The sequence below is a fragment of the Solanum verrucosum genome, unplaced genomic scaffold, assembly GCF_900185275.1.
Source record: "Solanum verrucosum unplaced genomic scaffold, falcon-dt-bn FXZP01000117.1, whole genome shotgun sequence".
Taxonomy (NCBI): domain Eukaryota; kingdom Viridiplantae; phylum Streptophyta; class Magnoliopsida; order Solanales; family Solanaceae; genus Solanum; species Solanum verrucosum.
Window position 1 is genome coordinate 159290 of NW_026020014.1, and position 16795 is coordinate 176084.

At 32.6% G+C, this 16795-nt stretch overlaps 3 protein-coding genes across 3 annotated transcripts in view; all 3 read right to left on the reverse strand.

The window, feature by feature from the left end:
• LOC125820580 (thionin-like protein 2) overlaps positions 1-16795 on the reverse strand; it is a 67674-nt gene that overhangs the window by 27069 nt on the left and 23810 nt on the right. The window lies entirely within an intron of this gene.
• LOC125820567 (F-box/kelch-repeat protein At1g80440-like) lies at positions 4671-5801 on the reverse strand. Its single transcript, XM_049499969.1, has one exon. It carries the CDS (start codon positions 5751-5753, stop codon positions 4671-4673), a length of 1083 nt encoding a protein of 360 aa, XP_049355926.1. The 5' UTR covers positions 5754-5801.
• On the reverse strand, positions 9267-15965 carry LOC125820549 (centromere protein C). Its single transcript, XM_049499950.1, has 11 exons — positions 15665-15965; positions 15184-15386; positions 15009-15097; positions 14778-14880; positions 14502-14671; positions 13454-14388; positions 13270-13351; positions 11822-11907; positions 10919-11003; positions 10727-10834; positions 9267-9602 (listed from the first exon to the last, which is right to left on the reverse strand). Exons 1-11 carry the CDS (start codon positions 15818-15820, stop codon positions 9490-9492), a joined length of 2130 nt encoding a protein of 709 aa, XP_049355907.1. The 5' UTR covers positions 15821-15965; the 3' UTR covers positions 9267-9489.

Below are 16795 nucleotides of genomic sequence, written 5' to 3' on the forward strand. Positions count from 1 at the left end.
TCTTATTACTATTTTTAAGTATATAAATATAAATATCGGTTGTTTACAATGTAGCAAATGAAAATGACTATAGAGGACTCATCAATATATACAAGGGGTAAATTAAACATGGCATTAGCTTCTAGAAGGCAAAAAAAGTTCATTATTATTATAGGTATTTTTTATTTAGTATTTATTGATTTGACTAATTTAGATTTATTTATTGGGAAAAAATTTATAATGAATGAGGGATAGATATAATATGACAGACACAAATTGTATGAGGCTCTTCTTAGAATTTGTCAAGTGAATTATTGAGTTTCATTTTCATAAAAATGGGCCAAATGCATTTCTCTCTCTTCCTTTTTAACTTTTTCTCTTTGATTGAAATCTTCAATTTTTTAACATCTTTTCTTCTTCTTCTTCTTCTTTTTTTAAAAAATAATTTTATTTATAAAAAATGTGAAATTTAGCCTAATTCATCGTACTTTTAACATTTGATATTATTTTGCTTTCATGTATTGATTATTTACATTACTAGAAATAATTATTAAAAATTATTTGTCAATTAACAAATTAAATTATATTTTTATTTTTATTTTCATTACACTAATAATAATTTTTTCTTAAAAATATAAACAAAATTGGTAAAATTGCAAAAACAATTCTTAAGGAGTAAATTAATAAAGTATCGTTTTTATTTATAATTTCATAAAGAATCCGTAAAAGAAAAAATAAATAACTAATACGAAAAACGAAAGGGGTATAAATTATTATTTTTTTCTCTTTCAATAATTTCATATATACTTAAATTCATCAAATATTCACAAGAAAATATAATGGAAAGAGCATCAATAATTTTGACAAATAATTACATAAGTTTTTGTACTATCTTAATGTAACCCAAAATCGAATTTTTTTCATAAACACTTAAATATATACATACTCTTCCGTCAATTTATATGATATCTTTTTATTCTTGAAATCAAGCAATGTGAAATTTAATTAATATTTTAAAATATATTTTTATTTTTTATATTAACATAAGAAATACAACTTATAACGTTTGTTCATAAATAATCCTTCCCACTAAGTTGCAATTCAACCAAAAATACTATAAGTTGCAATTCTTATCATGTTAGCATATGAAAAAAATACATTTTATAGCTTGAATTTTGAGAAAAAAATAATCGAATAAAATGATAGAGAGAGTAAAATGAAAAAAAACAAATTGATTAATGTAATTTAAATAACTATTTATGTTTATCCTAAAACTAAACAGTTAATTTTTTATGAGGTTAAGTGCACGCATCTTAGTTTAACTTTTTTAAGTACGTAATTATTTGACTTCAAATATAAATTAGTATCGATATATTTATCTCTATTTGATTTTTGGCAAATGAGTATTATGAACTATAAAAAATGTAAGGAAAATAAACATTAATTTTAAGAAATCGTGAAATGCTAATTTTAATATAGTACTATTTTTTTTTCTTTGATCTTGTTATTGTATTATTTTAAATTTATATAATGAAATATATTAAAATTAAAAAATAACAATATCAAGTACTTCATATTAAAGAGAGGGGTAAATAGAAGGTGGGGTGGAGGAGTGAGAAGAGAAAGGGAGAGGTTGAAAAGACATGAGACCACAAAATGTACTTTTTTTTCTATTAAAAAAATCTCTCATACAATTATTACACGACATATCTCATCCACCATAAAAATTTTCCATTTATTGAATTGGGATCATTGAAGAAAAGTACACTCTATCGAGTATCAGAAATTGCTATGCTCTCATCATTAAATTGGCCTAACCCATCGGTGGCCCCCTAAATTTGACACGATCTTTCACTTAGACACCTTAACTAGGCTTTGTTCATTTTAGACACCTCATGTCAGGCTCCGTTGTGTCATTTTGACACTTTCAGCTGACATGGCAAAGTGAGTGTTATACACTCGCTATTGATGCGTGAGGGACTTATTTAGTCTATTTTATTTTATTTTTTCTCTTCTTCTTTCCCATTTTATAGTCATTATCTCTCCCATTATTTCTCAAAGCTTAAAGTACTTCAATGGAGGTTAAATTTTTTGTTATAATAATTTCAATTTCAATTTCGCACTACAAACTCAGATAGACCCAAAAAGAAACAAGAAATCGAACTCGTATCAACAACACCCTAAATCATGTAAAGTTCACCCACAATAATCCTAAAATAGGAGCCAAAAAATCTCAATTTTTACTATGTAAATGTTAATCTTACTAACCTTGAGCCCTAATTAAACTGCAAATATCACAAAATTAAAGAAAAAGAGACGCAATCTTTAAAATATGAACCATTGTTGTTATACATTTGCACCTTTTAGCCCTAAGGGAGGGTGCAATAAATGAGGAATATGGCAGAAAAAAATCATGAAAAAGAGGAATAAAACGGAGAAGATGGCTGTGTGGTTATGGGTGTGACGGAAAAGGTAATGAAAATGAAGGAATATGATAGAGTAGATTGTGTGGGTGTGGGGTTATGACAGAAAGAATAAAACTCAAAAATAATAAAAATGGAGCAATACAATGGAGAAGATGACTGGGGATGTTGTGGAGGTTGCATTTTTCTTTAAATTTGTCAAATATTTAATTTAATTTTTTGGGATAAAAAGACCACATGTCATTTATTCATTGGTTACTTTGTCATGTATTTTAATTCTTATTTTTCCTCTTTAATATGATAGTCTTTTAATGAGTTGGCATGATATAATTGGGCATCTAATCCACATGGACACGCTTGGTTAACACGCACTTGAAGTCAACATGTGCTAGTGAAAAAAGTGTCAAAATAACACAACGGAACCTGACATGAGGTGTCTAAAATGAACAAAGCCTAGTTAAGGTGTCTAAGTGAAAGATCATGCCAAATTTAGGAGGCCACAGATGGGTTAGCCCAATTAAATGTAAAAACTTTTAGTTAGAAGATTGAGAAATTCAACAACATTTATTACGTACCTAATATAGGTAGACATATTATACATAACGTGAAATAAGCAAATCAACGTCTAAAAGTATGAGATTTATTTGTTTTTAATATTTAAAATCCTAGTTTTGTCAATGTTTTAATTAAGACATTAAATAGATAGTTGTGGATATGTATATTGTGTAATTGGACACCCCACCCCTCAAGAGTGTGTATCTTTGTATAAAGTCAACTCTCTACACGTAATTATTTAAACCTTTCCATTTTCAAGTATTACTCTATAATATAAATGAGAATGTGAGGAGCTTGGGGTCAAGCTAGCAGCTTAGTCATTTCCCAAGCTCCTCACATAGTAATTATTTTGTGGAATGTTTGTATTCCAATCATTTTCACTATTTGTATAATGAATGAGTAGTTTTGTTTCAATTTATTTGTCTTACTTTCATATTTAATTGTTATATACTTTAATTACGAAAAAAATTACTTTTTAAATTACAATAATATTAAAATTACAATATTTTGTCTCCTTTAACTTCCTCTAATTACTATAAAAATAGTAATAAAATCAATTTAAAATATTAAAAATTTGGTTAGCTCTCAAAACTTCACATGTATTGCATAATTAGAATTGAGTGAGTAACATATATTATTTAAAAATTACATAAATAGTACTAAAACATAATAGAAATAGTATTAAAAATATTAAAAATTCGATAAACTCGCAAAATTTCATACATTGCATAGTTGAGATAAGTATTGGAGAAGGATCTAGTAGTACTAATAAATTCCATCATTTCATTGTACAATAATATGCCAATAAGATATTAGCTAAAGATGTAAGAAATCGGCCTAACATATTGGTTAATATATAATTACAGACAAATTCTAGAAGATTGTTAGATGATAAATTATGTTGTAATCACTGATTAAATACAAGTAATTTACAAGTCAAGATGCTGACAATGACCACAAATATTGTCAATCAAATGACAATATGTAGGCCCAAGGGCTACAATCATTTTGTTGAAATAACATCTTATACTCCCTTTGTTAAAAAATAAAATCACCTTATTATAAGTAGAAATAATTTAATTTTAAAATTTAAAATCAAACGATGAAGATAATTATTTTTTTCCCTACTATTTAAATTATTTATAACCAATATTGACAAACTTTACACACTCTTCCTCTGCTAGCTTCTTCTTCTAAACAATAATAAATTGTTGATTCCAACCAAAGCTTTTTTCTTGCTTTCAAATAGTTTGTAACAAACTTTATATCCAAATATTTTTTAACTTTAATCTCGTAAGTAAGAAATTAATTTTTGAAGTGGCTAAATTTATAAAACTCAACTATATATATGCCTTAAATAGTTAAGGAAAACGTAACTTCGGCTGAAAATCCAAAAATAAACAACAAACTCTTGCCAGCTGACATACGTAATGTAACAGAAAACATAACTAGTAGATAAAAGAAGAATCAACTATGTACAAAATCACCTCTTTTTTGTTTTGTTTTTCATTCTGGTATTCGAAATTCACATTCAAGTCGAACTAATTCAAATTCACACCACCTACATCCTATTCAGCTTATTCAAAATTCAAAATCAAGACGGAGAAACAGCTTCATCTGGTACTACTTACATGTGATTTCCTGACATAAGAAAATCCAAAAAAAAAAGATGCTAAACAAGCAAAGTTCATAGTACTATTCTTTTTGACAGATTCATATCTCTAAACAACAAACTGATTGAACATGTCCACAGTATTCATTTGGAGTATCCAATTTTCTCCATGTCTTCTCTTTACTCTCACTATTCACATCAAGTTCATAACTACTCTGAATTTCATCTAATATTGAATTTCCCACTGCTAACAACTTCCCCTGCCACGCTGTCAGATACGCCCCGTTGGATACTCCACCTGGCAGTTTCGCCACGTGTTTCCACGTGGCGTCAATCTTTACGACCACGGCACCGTCTCGGCACATGTATAGTCTCCCGTCGTCGCCTTCTATGCAGGTCTGGGGACACGTGTCGGCACCCAGGAAGTCCTCCTCCAGGTGCCACTGCCGGGATGTGGCGGAGTTGAACACCTCAGCGCTGCGCTGGAATTGACCTTGTGCATGCGTAGGATAGCCTCCGATGACGTGGAATTCACCGCGGTGAAATGCGCACTTGCACTCGTCACGCTCAAAGGCCATTTCCGGCAGCGTAATCCACTCATCTTCCGCCACGTCGTACAACAGAGCCGATCTCAGCGCATTCTTCTCGTCGTTATGTCCGCCGGCGACAACCACAAATCTCTCCGAATCCGACGCACATCCAAAAAAAAGCCTCTGTCCTCCCGGCATATCCGCCCCACGACGCCACGAACCGGATACGAAATTGTAGATGAAAACAGAGTCCATAACCCTCCAATTAACCGGGTCACACCCGCCTATCACCATTACATCCGACCCGACTCCTACAACCCGGCAAAACATGGGCAATCCATCAATTAACTCCGGTATCGGCGGCAAATCGTACCAACATCCCCTTTCCGGATCATAAAGGGTGAGTCTATAGAACTGAGTAGATGAAAGGCTGGTAATGCCATAAGGTTTTCGAATGGTAGTAACCATGGCTTGGGCTAATACGAAAACGGGTCGGGTAAGACCCGATTCTTTCCGACGTTGTCGAAACAGGGGATGCTTGATCTCGGTTTTCCAGTTGGTGCATACAGAAGCAGCTTTAGAGAATTGATGGAGAGGAAGACGAATTAGACATTCAAGAGCAATATCATTAGGAAGACCCGGAAGAAGATCCATGAAGAAAAGATAGAAGAAATTAACAAATTGGGATAGAGTGTGTGTGTATATATAGAGAGATAAAGAAGAAGATAGGAGAACACAAATATTATTCCTCTTTCTAATCGCATGCATAAATATTCATTGACGATTCAGAATCGTGACAAATTATAGGTTTTTGGTGCTCTTGTGGGACCACCAATATACCCGGACTATTTTATGAAGATAAAGAGGTGATTTCCGAATAACTTTTTGCTCAAATGCAACAAATCACACATGAAGTGTAACAAATTCAAGTAGGAAGAAGAAGGAGACATTGAAAAAAATACTTCATTCGTTTCTTTTTATATGTCACATTTTTTTAGACTTAACTTACATTGAGAAATTAAGTAAGATTACAATTCTATCATTATTTAATGTTTTTTTAAAGTCAATTTTTTAATAAATGATAAATATATTAGATTTCAAAAATTGAAATACATTTAAATGACTAGTTAAATTTTTTAGTTTGTTTCTGGAACAAAATTTTTTCAATATGAGTTGATCCAAAATTTGTAGAAATTAATTTTTTTCCACCTCAATTTCCTATATATTTTGTGTAAAAATGATTTTTATAAATTTTTAAAGCAAACATGACAACATCAGTTTCATTACTTCAAATTGATCTAACTATTCCTACTAAATCTGATGTTATTTATAATAAAATTAAGTAAAAAATTTCTTATCTTAATATAATTGCAGATATGACTGCAAAGAGCCTGAGAAGAATTTTACTTCTACTTCGACAAAGAAAAACATGACAACATCAGATTTTACAGAGTAGTAGTGCAATGGTGAGAGTACCTAATTAATGTATAAAGTAATTATAATAAATATTAATTACTTATTAGTTTTTTTAAATTGATCAAATATCTATTTTCAAGACTAATTAACTATCAAAGGTATAGAAAAAAAATTTATAATACATGCATTGATTTTATAAAATGATAAGTATTATAAACCAATTATTATTTATAATAAGGATGACATATAAAAAGAAACGGAGAAAGTAACCGAGTGGAACCATAAACAATAAGAATTAAAAGAAGGTTTTGGAGTTGGGGGATGGGGGATAGGGGATAGGGGATAGGGGGATTATTGGTTACGCCACAAGAAGGGCCAAAAAAACAGGAAACAATGTCGTCCCAGTATCCAAGATAGAGATATTAACGAGGTCGGTTTATTTTTATCGGATTTATTGAGGAAAATGCATATAATTAAAGCAGATAATAGATTTTATATGATTAATTTAATTTTGTAATAGATAAATAAAAACACGTATTTAAAATAAAGTTGAAACAAAATTTAGCTCGAATGTCAATAAAATATAATGACAATTTTTTTATAAATAATCATGCAAGTATATTCATTTCACTTAAACACTTAATTATGATAAATTATATATAATAAGTAAAATTACAATATTGTGTATAAATATAAGATGTGACATTGCTTATTATTACAGTGATCTATTAATTTGTTCACTTCTTTAAATTAATATTAATATTGCTTGCAAAAAATTCAGCATATCCCACTAAATATATCAGATCTAGGGCAACATGTTAACACTCCACCTAATAAATATGATAACTGAAGTAAAATAAATAACATGTGATTTTAAAATCGAAGTATATGATAGTAAAAGACAAATACAGAAACCGTAAATTAAGTTTATCTAGAGTTTTCTTTGTTAATGTTTTAATACTTGGATATCTTCATATAGCTAATTATATATATGCAGTGATGGCTCTATTTTGTTGATACGAACTTAAATAATTGCAGAGCATATAAAGAAACAAATGAGAAGGAAATAATTAAATTCACAAAATGTCTATTTGTGTATACACGTAAAAGAAAAAACAAAAAAAAAAGAGTAAATATTTTTTTAAAAAAAAACAGAAAAATATGTATGTGCGTCATGTATAGTAACCCATGGGCCATAACTCATATTTTATATTATCGTTCAAATAATCATGTCTTTTCCTTCAAGGACGCTAATTAAAGCATGTTTCATGTAAGAATATATAGTACAAATAAATATTGTACAATAATTCTACTTGCAAATTTAATAAGTTAAACATATTTTATATTAATAGTACATTGATTGGTTTAATAATTACTAGACGATTTCTTCTTAAACATAAATTGTACGCTGAAGTATTTTAGGGTGTGGCATAATGGTACTAGCGGAGATAAAAAACATTGAGTGATTCTTGAGTTACCTGATACATGTTGCTGGTGGGAAGTATTCTTGAAATTACTCAAAGTGCACGATCATAAAAAAAAAATTGGATATTGAACATCATTATATTGAATTGATCTTTTTATATATATAGTCTTATTGAATTGATCTTTTTATATATATAGTCTTCCTCCAGGTTAAGAAGCAACGAAGAAAAGGACAGCAACTTTCCTCACGAAATATGTAAAGAGACGTTCAAAATTCTTTAAATGATTAGAAATTTCATTTCATTAATTCTAGACTTTTTCTTTTTCATAGAAACATTCCTTTTGATGAAAACCAAAGGTTTACGACTAAATATAAAAGGTAACATTCTTTATAAACGAAAATTCAGCCCTTAGATGGGAGTTTAGATAGTCAACCAACTGAGCTACTAAGATTTCTCCTTAGCAATGGTTCATATTCAAATTCAAAGAAAAAAAAATGAGAACCAGTTAGTTTTATTATTAATACTAATACTCCATCTTGAGTAGAGTAAACTAATTTTCATGTAATATTTTGTAGTTTTTTTACTCTGGATTTTAGCTCTAATGCTTACCCCCTTGGTGATTGCAACTCCTCGATTTTATTTTATTTTGGAAAAATCATTGTGCTGACAAATCTAGATGAGCTTATAATTTTTTTTTAAAAAAAAAATGAAGAGCAAGCCTTCTTTAGATTAAACATAACATTATATATTATTTCTTAAATTTATTATATTTGATAACAATCTTGAATTTGGAGATGTTTGGCACACCCCAAAATGGACAAGGGACGATAAAGACATCAAAGCATTTCTCTTATATTTCATTCTTTAGTGGCCAAAAACAAGGAACAAAAAGACATTCGGATACTTTTTAACTAATAAGTTTACAGTGGGAATATATTCTAAAATTTGTCATGACGAAACTTAGTTGACATACTAGATAAACTTAGTAAAAACTTTTATAATTTGTTGCTGACAGCACTATTCTGGCCATTGGAGTAATAGAGGGAGTCTGGAGCCAAAAGGGCCACTTTTCCATAGCAAATATGCACAAAGGGACACACTATCGATTTGGCCGTTTTGGTCTATCTTCGGATCCCTTTGTGCATTTTTGCTTGGAAAAGTGGCCATTTGGCTCCAGAGTCTAATGGGTGATTCATATTTATAATGAGCCTTCTATTTCCTAAATAGACGACATTAACAACTAACAAATATGATAAAGTAACATAGAAACAAAACAGAGCCCTTTGCTATTACAGGTTGGCCTCGTAGTTTCCTCAATTAACATTAACAAGTCAACAAAAGTGTCTGAAGCACTGTGGAGTCATTTGCTCTTGGGATAATCAATAGATGGACCAACAGCGCTCAACAAATTAAAGATGATAAATCAAGGTTCACAATGTTATAAATCTACCTCGGGTACATTACATACAATGGCTACATTTGTATTTAAAACTGAAGCATGGGACAAGATCCAGAAAGCTAGCCCATCCACCAATGCTGTTAGAAAATCAATAGCGAGCTGCTAAATCAACTAGGTCTTTGTAGTCATCAGGGATGTAAGACTTCACCTTAAATGATCCCTTTCCTGGAGAGATGTATTTCAAGCCAACAAGCTTCAAACCTGCAACAGAACACACAGATACACTAAATCTGTTGTTTTCTCCACAGATTAAACAACGAAACAACCAGTCAAAAAGATATGTTCATTGTGTTTAGCATATGCTTTGATTTATTGAATTGCAAGTCACAATAGAAGTAATATCCAAAAGCTGCTACTCAATGTTGGCTGCAATTAGCTTCTGCACTGAAACAATCACTTTCGAATTACTTCAATTTTTGTTGACCATTTATGGAATTCAGCAAGTTGGCTGGTATATGAACTACGTCTGATATATTATCTCAATGATAATTTTCAAGCAAGAAAATATGATGGGTTAAATTACCTAAGTCCTATGGCTCAAGTTTCTACTTTCTAGAAGAGAGTGCTCAACTAGAATAAACTTGCCAAAGTAACTAAAGACATCCCTAAAATGAAAAATCCAAAACTGAAATGATTAGTTTTCAAAAATTACTTCAAATTTGTGCGGACAATTTATGGAATTCAGCATGTTGGCTGATATAGGAAATAAGTCTACTACATTATCTCGGTGATGATTTTCAAGCACGGAAATATTGAGGATCAAATTACCTAATTTCCTGTAATTCAAGTTCTAAAGAGTATTCTGAGCTAGTAAGTCACCAACTAGGAGAGCCTTAACTAAGTTAATCTCCTGCTGGAAGAGACTTGACCAAGTACGAAACAAATCCCTGAAAACTAGATTCTGATACTCTAACTTGCACTCTCTTAGCAGACATGCAAGTAATCTAGTTACCATGTTTCTCTAATAGCTAAGCCGTCCCTAATATTTTCTTTCCCTGTCTTGAAGAGTTCTATGCAAAATGTGCATATGTTACCAACAACCTCTCCAATATTAGGTCGTATAGTTTGATAAACATCCCATCTAAAGGACAAGAAAATCTCCGTGAGTAGTTACCTTCCCAAGACTATAAGTATAATGTCTAGCATGTTGTGACCTAGTTTCACACATCTCTCTCTCTCACACGCACACGCCAAAAAAAAAAAAAACTAGATTTGAGGATCAAAATAAATTATTACCGTATCACCGAAGTCTAACAAATGAATCCAAACTGAAGAACGGAAACCCAGCAAAGCAACAACACAAGAATTTACAAGACAATACTCACCCTCATCAACCCGTCCATATAATAATCTTTCGCCTTTCCAATATTCCAAAGGCCTTGTCTTCATTCGTTTGCTTCGTCTAACCCCACTTTCAAATGATGTACCAGCATCTGTCAAATTCATGAAATTCTTTATCAGAAACACAAATGAAAGACTTCAAATAAAGACATCCCCATAGGCGCAAGAGTAAAAACCTGCTAGACTTGGCCTAGAAGAAAGATGTTTTCTTTCACGCCTTCCAACAGCAAGTTTCTTTGCTTTCTGTTGCTTATCTTTTGCCTAATGCATCAAAAATATTGCATATCAATCAGTATAACCAATACAGGTAAAGAAATCCAACTGCAAAGAGCACAAGCATTCACATGTAAACCCAAAATTAGGAGACATCATGGGCTAAAACTTCTAATGTGCTCAATTAATATCAGTCAATATCCACTGTCACGTCAGAAATATCGTCTCTTATACAGATTGGTTGTCAAATTTTACACCAATAATATCAGAGGGTCATTTCAGTAGAAAGCTTTAAAATGTCCTAACCCTAGACAGAAATCAAAACATTTGGCAACTTAGATCAGTGACATCATAGCACTTTTTTCAAGAGAATAAAATAATCATGGTTATCAAACGCAGTTCATGCTGGTGTTAAATTTGGGAATTGCAATATGTTTTTGCACAAACCCTATCCTAGTGTTTAGTCATCTACGGATTTGTTTACATACAAGCAATCAGCTTTACTGTCTTCTAATTTACAGTTACAATTGGAGAATCAAACGATTTTTACTGACTTTGATATCGTAGACTCTTTAACAATAATTGTTTTGGATCCGAAAAACTCTGACCAATGGCAAATGGTTTGAAACTCTACGGATATTGGATAGTGTCCTCGCTTCTCCACTCAAATACCAGGCTTTTGTATGTGGCAAGTATTTTGACCCCTTATACCCTGCCATCATTAATTGCTTTTGGGAGAAAGAGTGTGTGTGTGTGTATCCAAGGATTAACTTGCCAGAGAAAAATGGACCTAGCATAGAACTTTGCACTTTGAGTTTGCTATATAAATAAAAAATAATAAAGGAGCATTCAAGAAAGGAGGCAACCTGGGTGTGATGCTGAGGGCTCATCTCAGGAAATTTATATCTCACGTCTCTAGAAGGAACTTCAACTGCAACTGAGTTCAATTGATCTGTATAAAGACACCCAAGGTTCTCAAGTTCTTTCCAAACTTTAGACAGTTATTACTAGTTAAGATATGCAAAGTAGAGTGGCTAAAATAACTAGCTATCTGTTCAAGAAAAACATCATAAATTCAGAATGCACAGGCAACTAAATTGCAGTGAAAGTCTTTGGTGGTGAAAAGTGAAAATGGCCCACGACTATTTCCTTGACGATGTAACTATGACAACTTTATAATGTAAAGAGTGACAGAAGCTCAAAGAACCATTGCAAAAGAGAAGGTGATCAATGTGAGAATGATTTCAGCAGCTGTAGGTTATATTTGGAGGTAGCAGATTACTTTATACATAAAAGACAGTAAAGCAAGTAACCAAATATAAACTGGGTTAAGTGGAAGCGCTTTCTGACTCTGAAGAGCAGGATTGAGTTTGTTACTAGGCAATAGGTATCAATATGTGGCATACGATCTTATGCTATCAGTACATGGGTTACTTTAATGATTAATCATCCCTAATGCTTTGCTAGTGACACTATTGACACCTTAATGCTTCTAACCACAATAGAACATCAAAATACAGCAATAACTTGCATGTACCAGTATCAAACTTACGTCATGTTAATTTATATCTAGTACCTAACAGGATGCTCGAAAGATAGAAGTGAAGTTCAAACATATTAGATAAATCTTGTTACTTTTGGAGTACTTTAAACATCCTGATAAATAGTGATGAGTGCCTTTTTGCTGAGAACCATATCTTTTGTAAGGTTCTCTATATGGTATACAGTGATGGAGCGTTATCCCCATCTTTTATATTAAATCATCACCTTTTTAAAAAAAAAAAAAAGTGAAGATCAAAAGTCATGATTCTTGACAACTACAAGTTCAAAACTCTACACATCTACTCTTTTTATAAAGATGCATCACATGCATCCTCCCATTAAAAAACCGAGATGAAAAGGAAAAGGAAAGAAAAGTTATGATAGAGCATTCCAAGCAACCAAAGGTATTGGTCTGCTGCAGTACAATTTTTGGCAAACATGGGCAGTTACTTCTTCCTATACTAAATTCCAACACTTCACACCTTAATCTATAGCCTGTAGCAGACCTAAGAAATCTCCAGTTTCCCAATATCATGAATCACCCAGTTAAGAGTTGAAAATTCAAGTGGGTCAAAAAACGAATAGTTGACTGCAGATGATTCCAGGTAAAACTCAAATGATGTGTTAAACATAAACAAGACACGGATTATTTTGAATACGTACAAAAATTTATCTATACAAAAGAATCTAGCAAGAAATAGACAATGCTCAAATGTCGCATCTTCATAAATGATGACTTGACATGAAAAAATCATCCAAAATAGAATCTCACCACTATTTAAGTCTTTGACAGAATCCTCAAAGTAATGATCTTGTTCTGCAGAAGGCGCTGTTTCTGGTAGCATATTGTCAACCTGCTAATGACGTATGAATGAAAAAATGTCAGAGTTGGAATTATAACTCCTGGAATAATGTATCAAATGTAGCATATAATAGTAAAAAGTGGATAGACTTGCCAGCTGATCAATTTCAGTTGATCCAAAATCCTCAACAACTGTTTCAATGGTATAATTGGCTGTATCGACAGCATTTCCTTGGGCTTGAAGAGAAGGTAGTGTTTCAGCAAGAACTTCGCTATCCTGCAGCTTTTGACAGTTAATGTAGGATTTGGTCTCAAGACCTTGTAGATCCTTCAAAACATTGTTTATAACTGAATCATCTTTCACTTTGTCAATCCCATCAGACTCATGGCGGGAATCCACATTTCTCATATTTAAGTTGACGTTAGTATTGACATCAATATCATCATAACCATTATGTTGCTCCATTCCAGATCGAGATCCATTTGGCCCAGTTTTTACACTATCTCTGCCTGGATTCTTTTCCATCAGTTGCTCATGCACTAAGTCTGAACCTCTTAAAGGGACCATAATATTCGTATTTTCACAACCATGAGATTCAGTAGGTCCAACATTATTATTTACACATTGTGATTTCTTCTTCACGGACCAATCTGGAAGCTCTGATTGCAGATCAATGTTGAGAGGCGAAAAAGGATCTCTCAGTGGATTTGACTGCATAAGTTTCTTTTTCAAAAAAGACAATGAACCAAATGGACTTTTTGGTGGAGTGGGTGATGCTAATTTACTGGCAGGACTTTCCTCATGCTGTTTGTGAGAGGAAGGTGTTCCCTCGGTTGCACTTTTAACCAACTCCCGTACCTCCAATGAAAACTTCCTAGGCTTCTGAATCCTCTCTCCAAAAGCTTTACCATCAAGCTTTCCAGTCACAGGGAACTCAGGAATACATAAAGTGCCTAGTTCAATGGGCTTGATCTGCAACCGCTCTTGCAATGTGGATACTGCCATGTCCCGATCTAGATCTTCACCACTACCGGACAGTAATTCATCCAGAATCTTGTTTATTCTGTTTTCTGTTTTCTTTATTGACCCTGTTGAATTGAAAAGCAATCATCACTTCTGAAATACAATCTGCTCATAGAGAAGTTAAAAATATAATCTAGAAATCAGAAGGTATCTATTTTGATTAGTTAAACCCACTAACCTGTGAGTTCTACTTCTTGTAGTTCAACATTGAGGCCATGAAGCTCTTCTGGCAACTGAGAACCATGTTCCACCAGAATATCATCCTCCAATGTCTCTTGAGATGATATAAATGCATCATCATTCTCAGGCTGGGTGGATGAGAAACGGTGCTTATACTTCACCGATTTGCTGAGACAGAAAAGAGAACTCTAAGAAGGTGCAACAACGAGTTGAGAGGATGATAAAGGTAAGACAGGCATTTCCATGTGAAAAAACAAAGAGTAACTAAGTGTACCCCAAGATGCCTGGTCGACGACGCCGTGCATTGGCGGGTGGATTATTCACATCTGGATCATGGATACTGCTACCTTTCTGTCTTTCTATTTCCTTCTCAGCATCTGTAAATTCACCATATGTAAAACACTAAAACTGTTCTTTTTCTAAGTATAATATATACTTTTTTTAGTTGCCGATGGATCAACTTTGCAAGCAGATAGTTAAGAGATAACAACAGAAACAAAATCACCTTCTAGCTTTTCAGCAACTGAGAAAAATTCCACTGGATCTGACAGTTGATCAATATCTAAACGAGGAGCTACGCTGACAGTAGGTTGACTGCAAAACAATAGCAAGGTAAGCTAACGCCATAGTTTCAATAGGATCTAATTTAGAGAATAAAAGAAAGACTGTCTATAATTTACCTTGTACTAGGCTTGAGAGAAAATCGAGCCCTTTTACGCCCCAGTCCTGGTCTTCTCTCCTGGAGCTTCTCCTTTCCCTTCATTGCAAGATCCCCATCAATGCCTTTAGATAGTATAAAACTCGTAAACTTGGTATTCAGAAGCTCCGCACCATTATCCACAATTTCCCTTGCCTCCTCCAAGAGCCCAGGACCCTTGGCTTCCTTTTAATATCATAATGAAGGAGAACAACATTATCGTCATTAACATCATCCAAAATCAAATAACTAGCCAAATGAAAACTGACAAACTACAATATTTATGTAAGTTAGACTCCATTTTAATTGTACTAATTGTAAGTTGGAGTTCAGTGCAAGAATCGAAGAACAGCGAAAACTCCATAGTAACAACATTAACACTGTTTCTCCTCTAAATTAACATGTAAGGTCTATAAAAGAGCTAGAAATCTTAAGAAGTGAAGAAAAACAAACGGAAAAGTTACCATGGACTTCATGAAGTTGTGAATTGACTCTAGGTCTTTGGGGTTAACTGATACAGAGGCGTCGGTGGAAACCCTAACTGTTGTTGGGAGTAGAGAAAGTCCGGCAAGGCTATGGAGAGGATCCACCGGATCGGAGATAAGAGCTTCGTTCACCATCTTCCAATAAGGGGTTGGAAGTTTCAGGAACTTGAAAGGGCACACCAACTGTGTGAAGCGGATGTTTTCATTATTTTTTCTTTATTTAATTTTGAAAATTGGGACTGAGCGGGAGAGAGGGACGACAACGAATGACGATGGACGAAACGAAGGGTACCCTACGCAAATTATTTTTCTTCTTTATTTGCACATATGCCCCCAACAAAATGGTTAACATCCACTGGTCAATCCTCCGTTCTAATTTTATCTTTATACCGGTTGATACTGGTTGTATTCATCACCATCATGAGGAATGCCAATGAGGCGGGATGGATTTAAGGTTATGAAGAGTGGGACAAGTTTAAGATTGTGTGGGACGGATTAAAATGGATTTTTTTTAAAATTAATGCGGGAAGGGAGAAAATTAAATGGCTTGTGAATTAATTTTATCCAATAAAAAAATGTCACATAATAAATAATAATTATTTTTTTAAAAGAAAATGGCCGTTAGAATTGAGGATAGAAATGAATAAAAAGGTGGATTGAAGGGTATTTTTAGCTCAATAGGTAAATGAGGGGTATATATAAACTTTTTCTAATAATCCAAGATATTTGTGGCCATTTTCCGTATAATAAATACAACGTTTTGAAAAATGTAATTGAAAAATAACTATAATTAATGATAATGGTAAATTAAGAACTAAATGTAAAATTGTCTACTATTGATTTTATAAAGTAAACAAGTATTGTTGAACATTCCAAACTACTATAATAGACAACTATTGTTGTACGAAGCAAATATCATGAATCATGTCACGAGAACTTATTCTCCCTCCGTCCAACAATAGTTGTCCACTATACTAAAAATAGATGTCCAACCATACTTGTCCACTTTATGAAGTTCATAGATAATTTTACACTTAGTTCTTAATTTACCCTTATCATTATTATAGTCATATCCCTATTACATTTTTTAAGACATTGTATTTATTATAT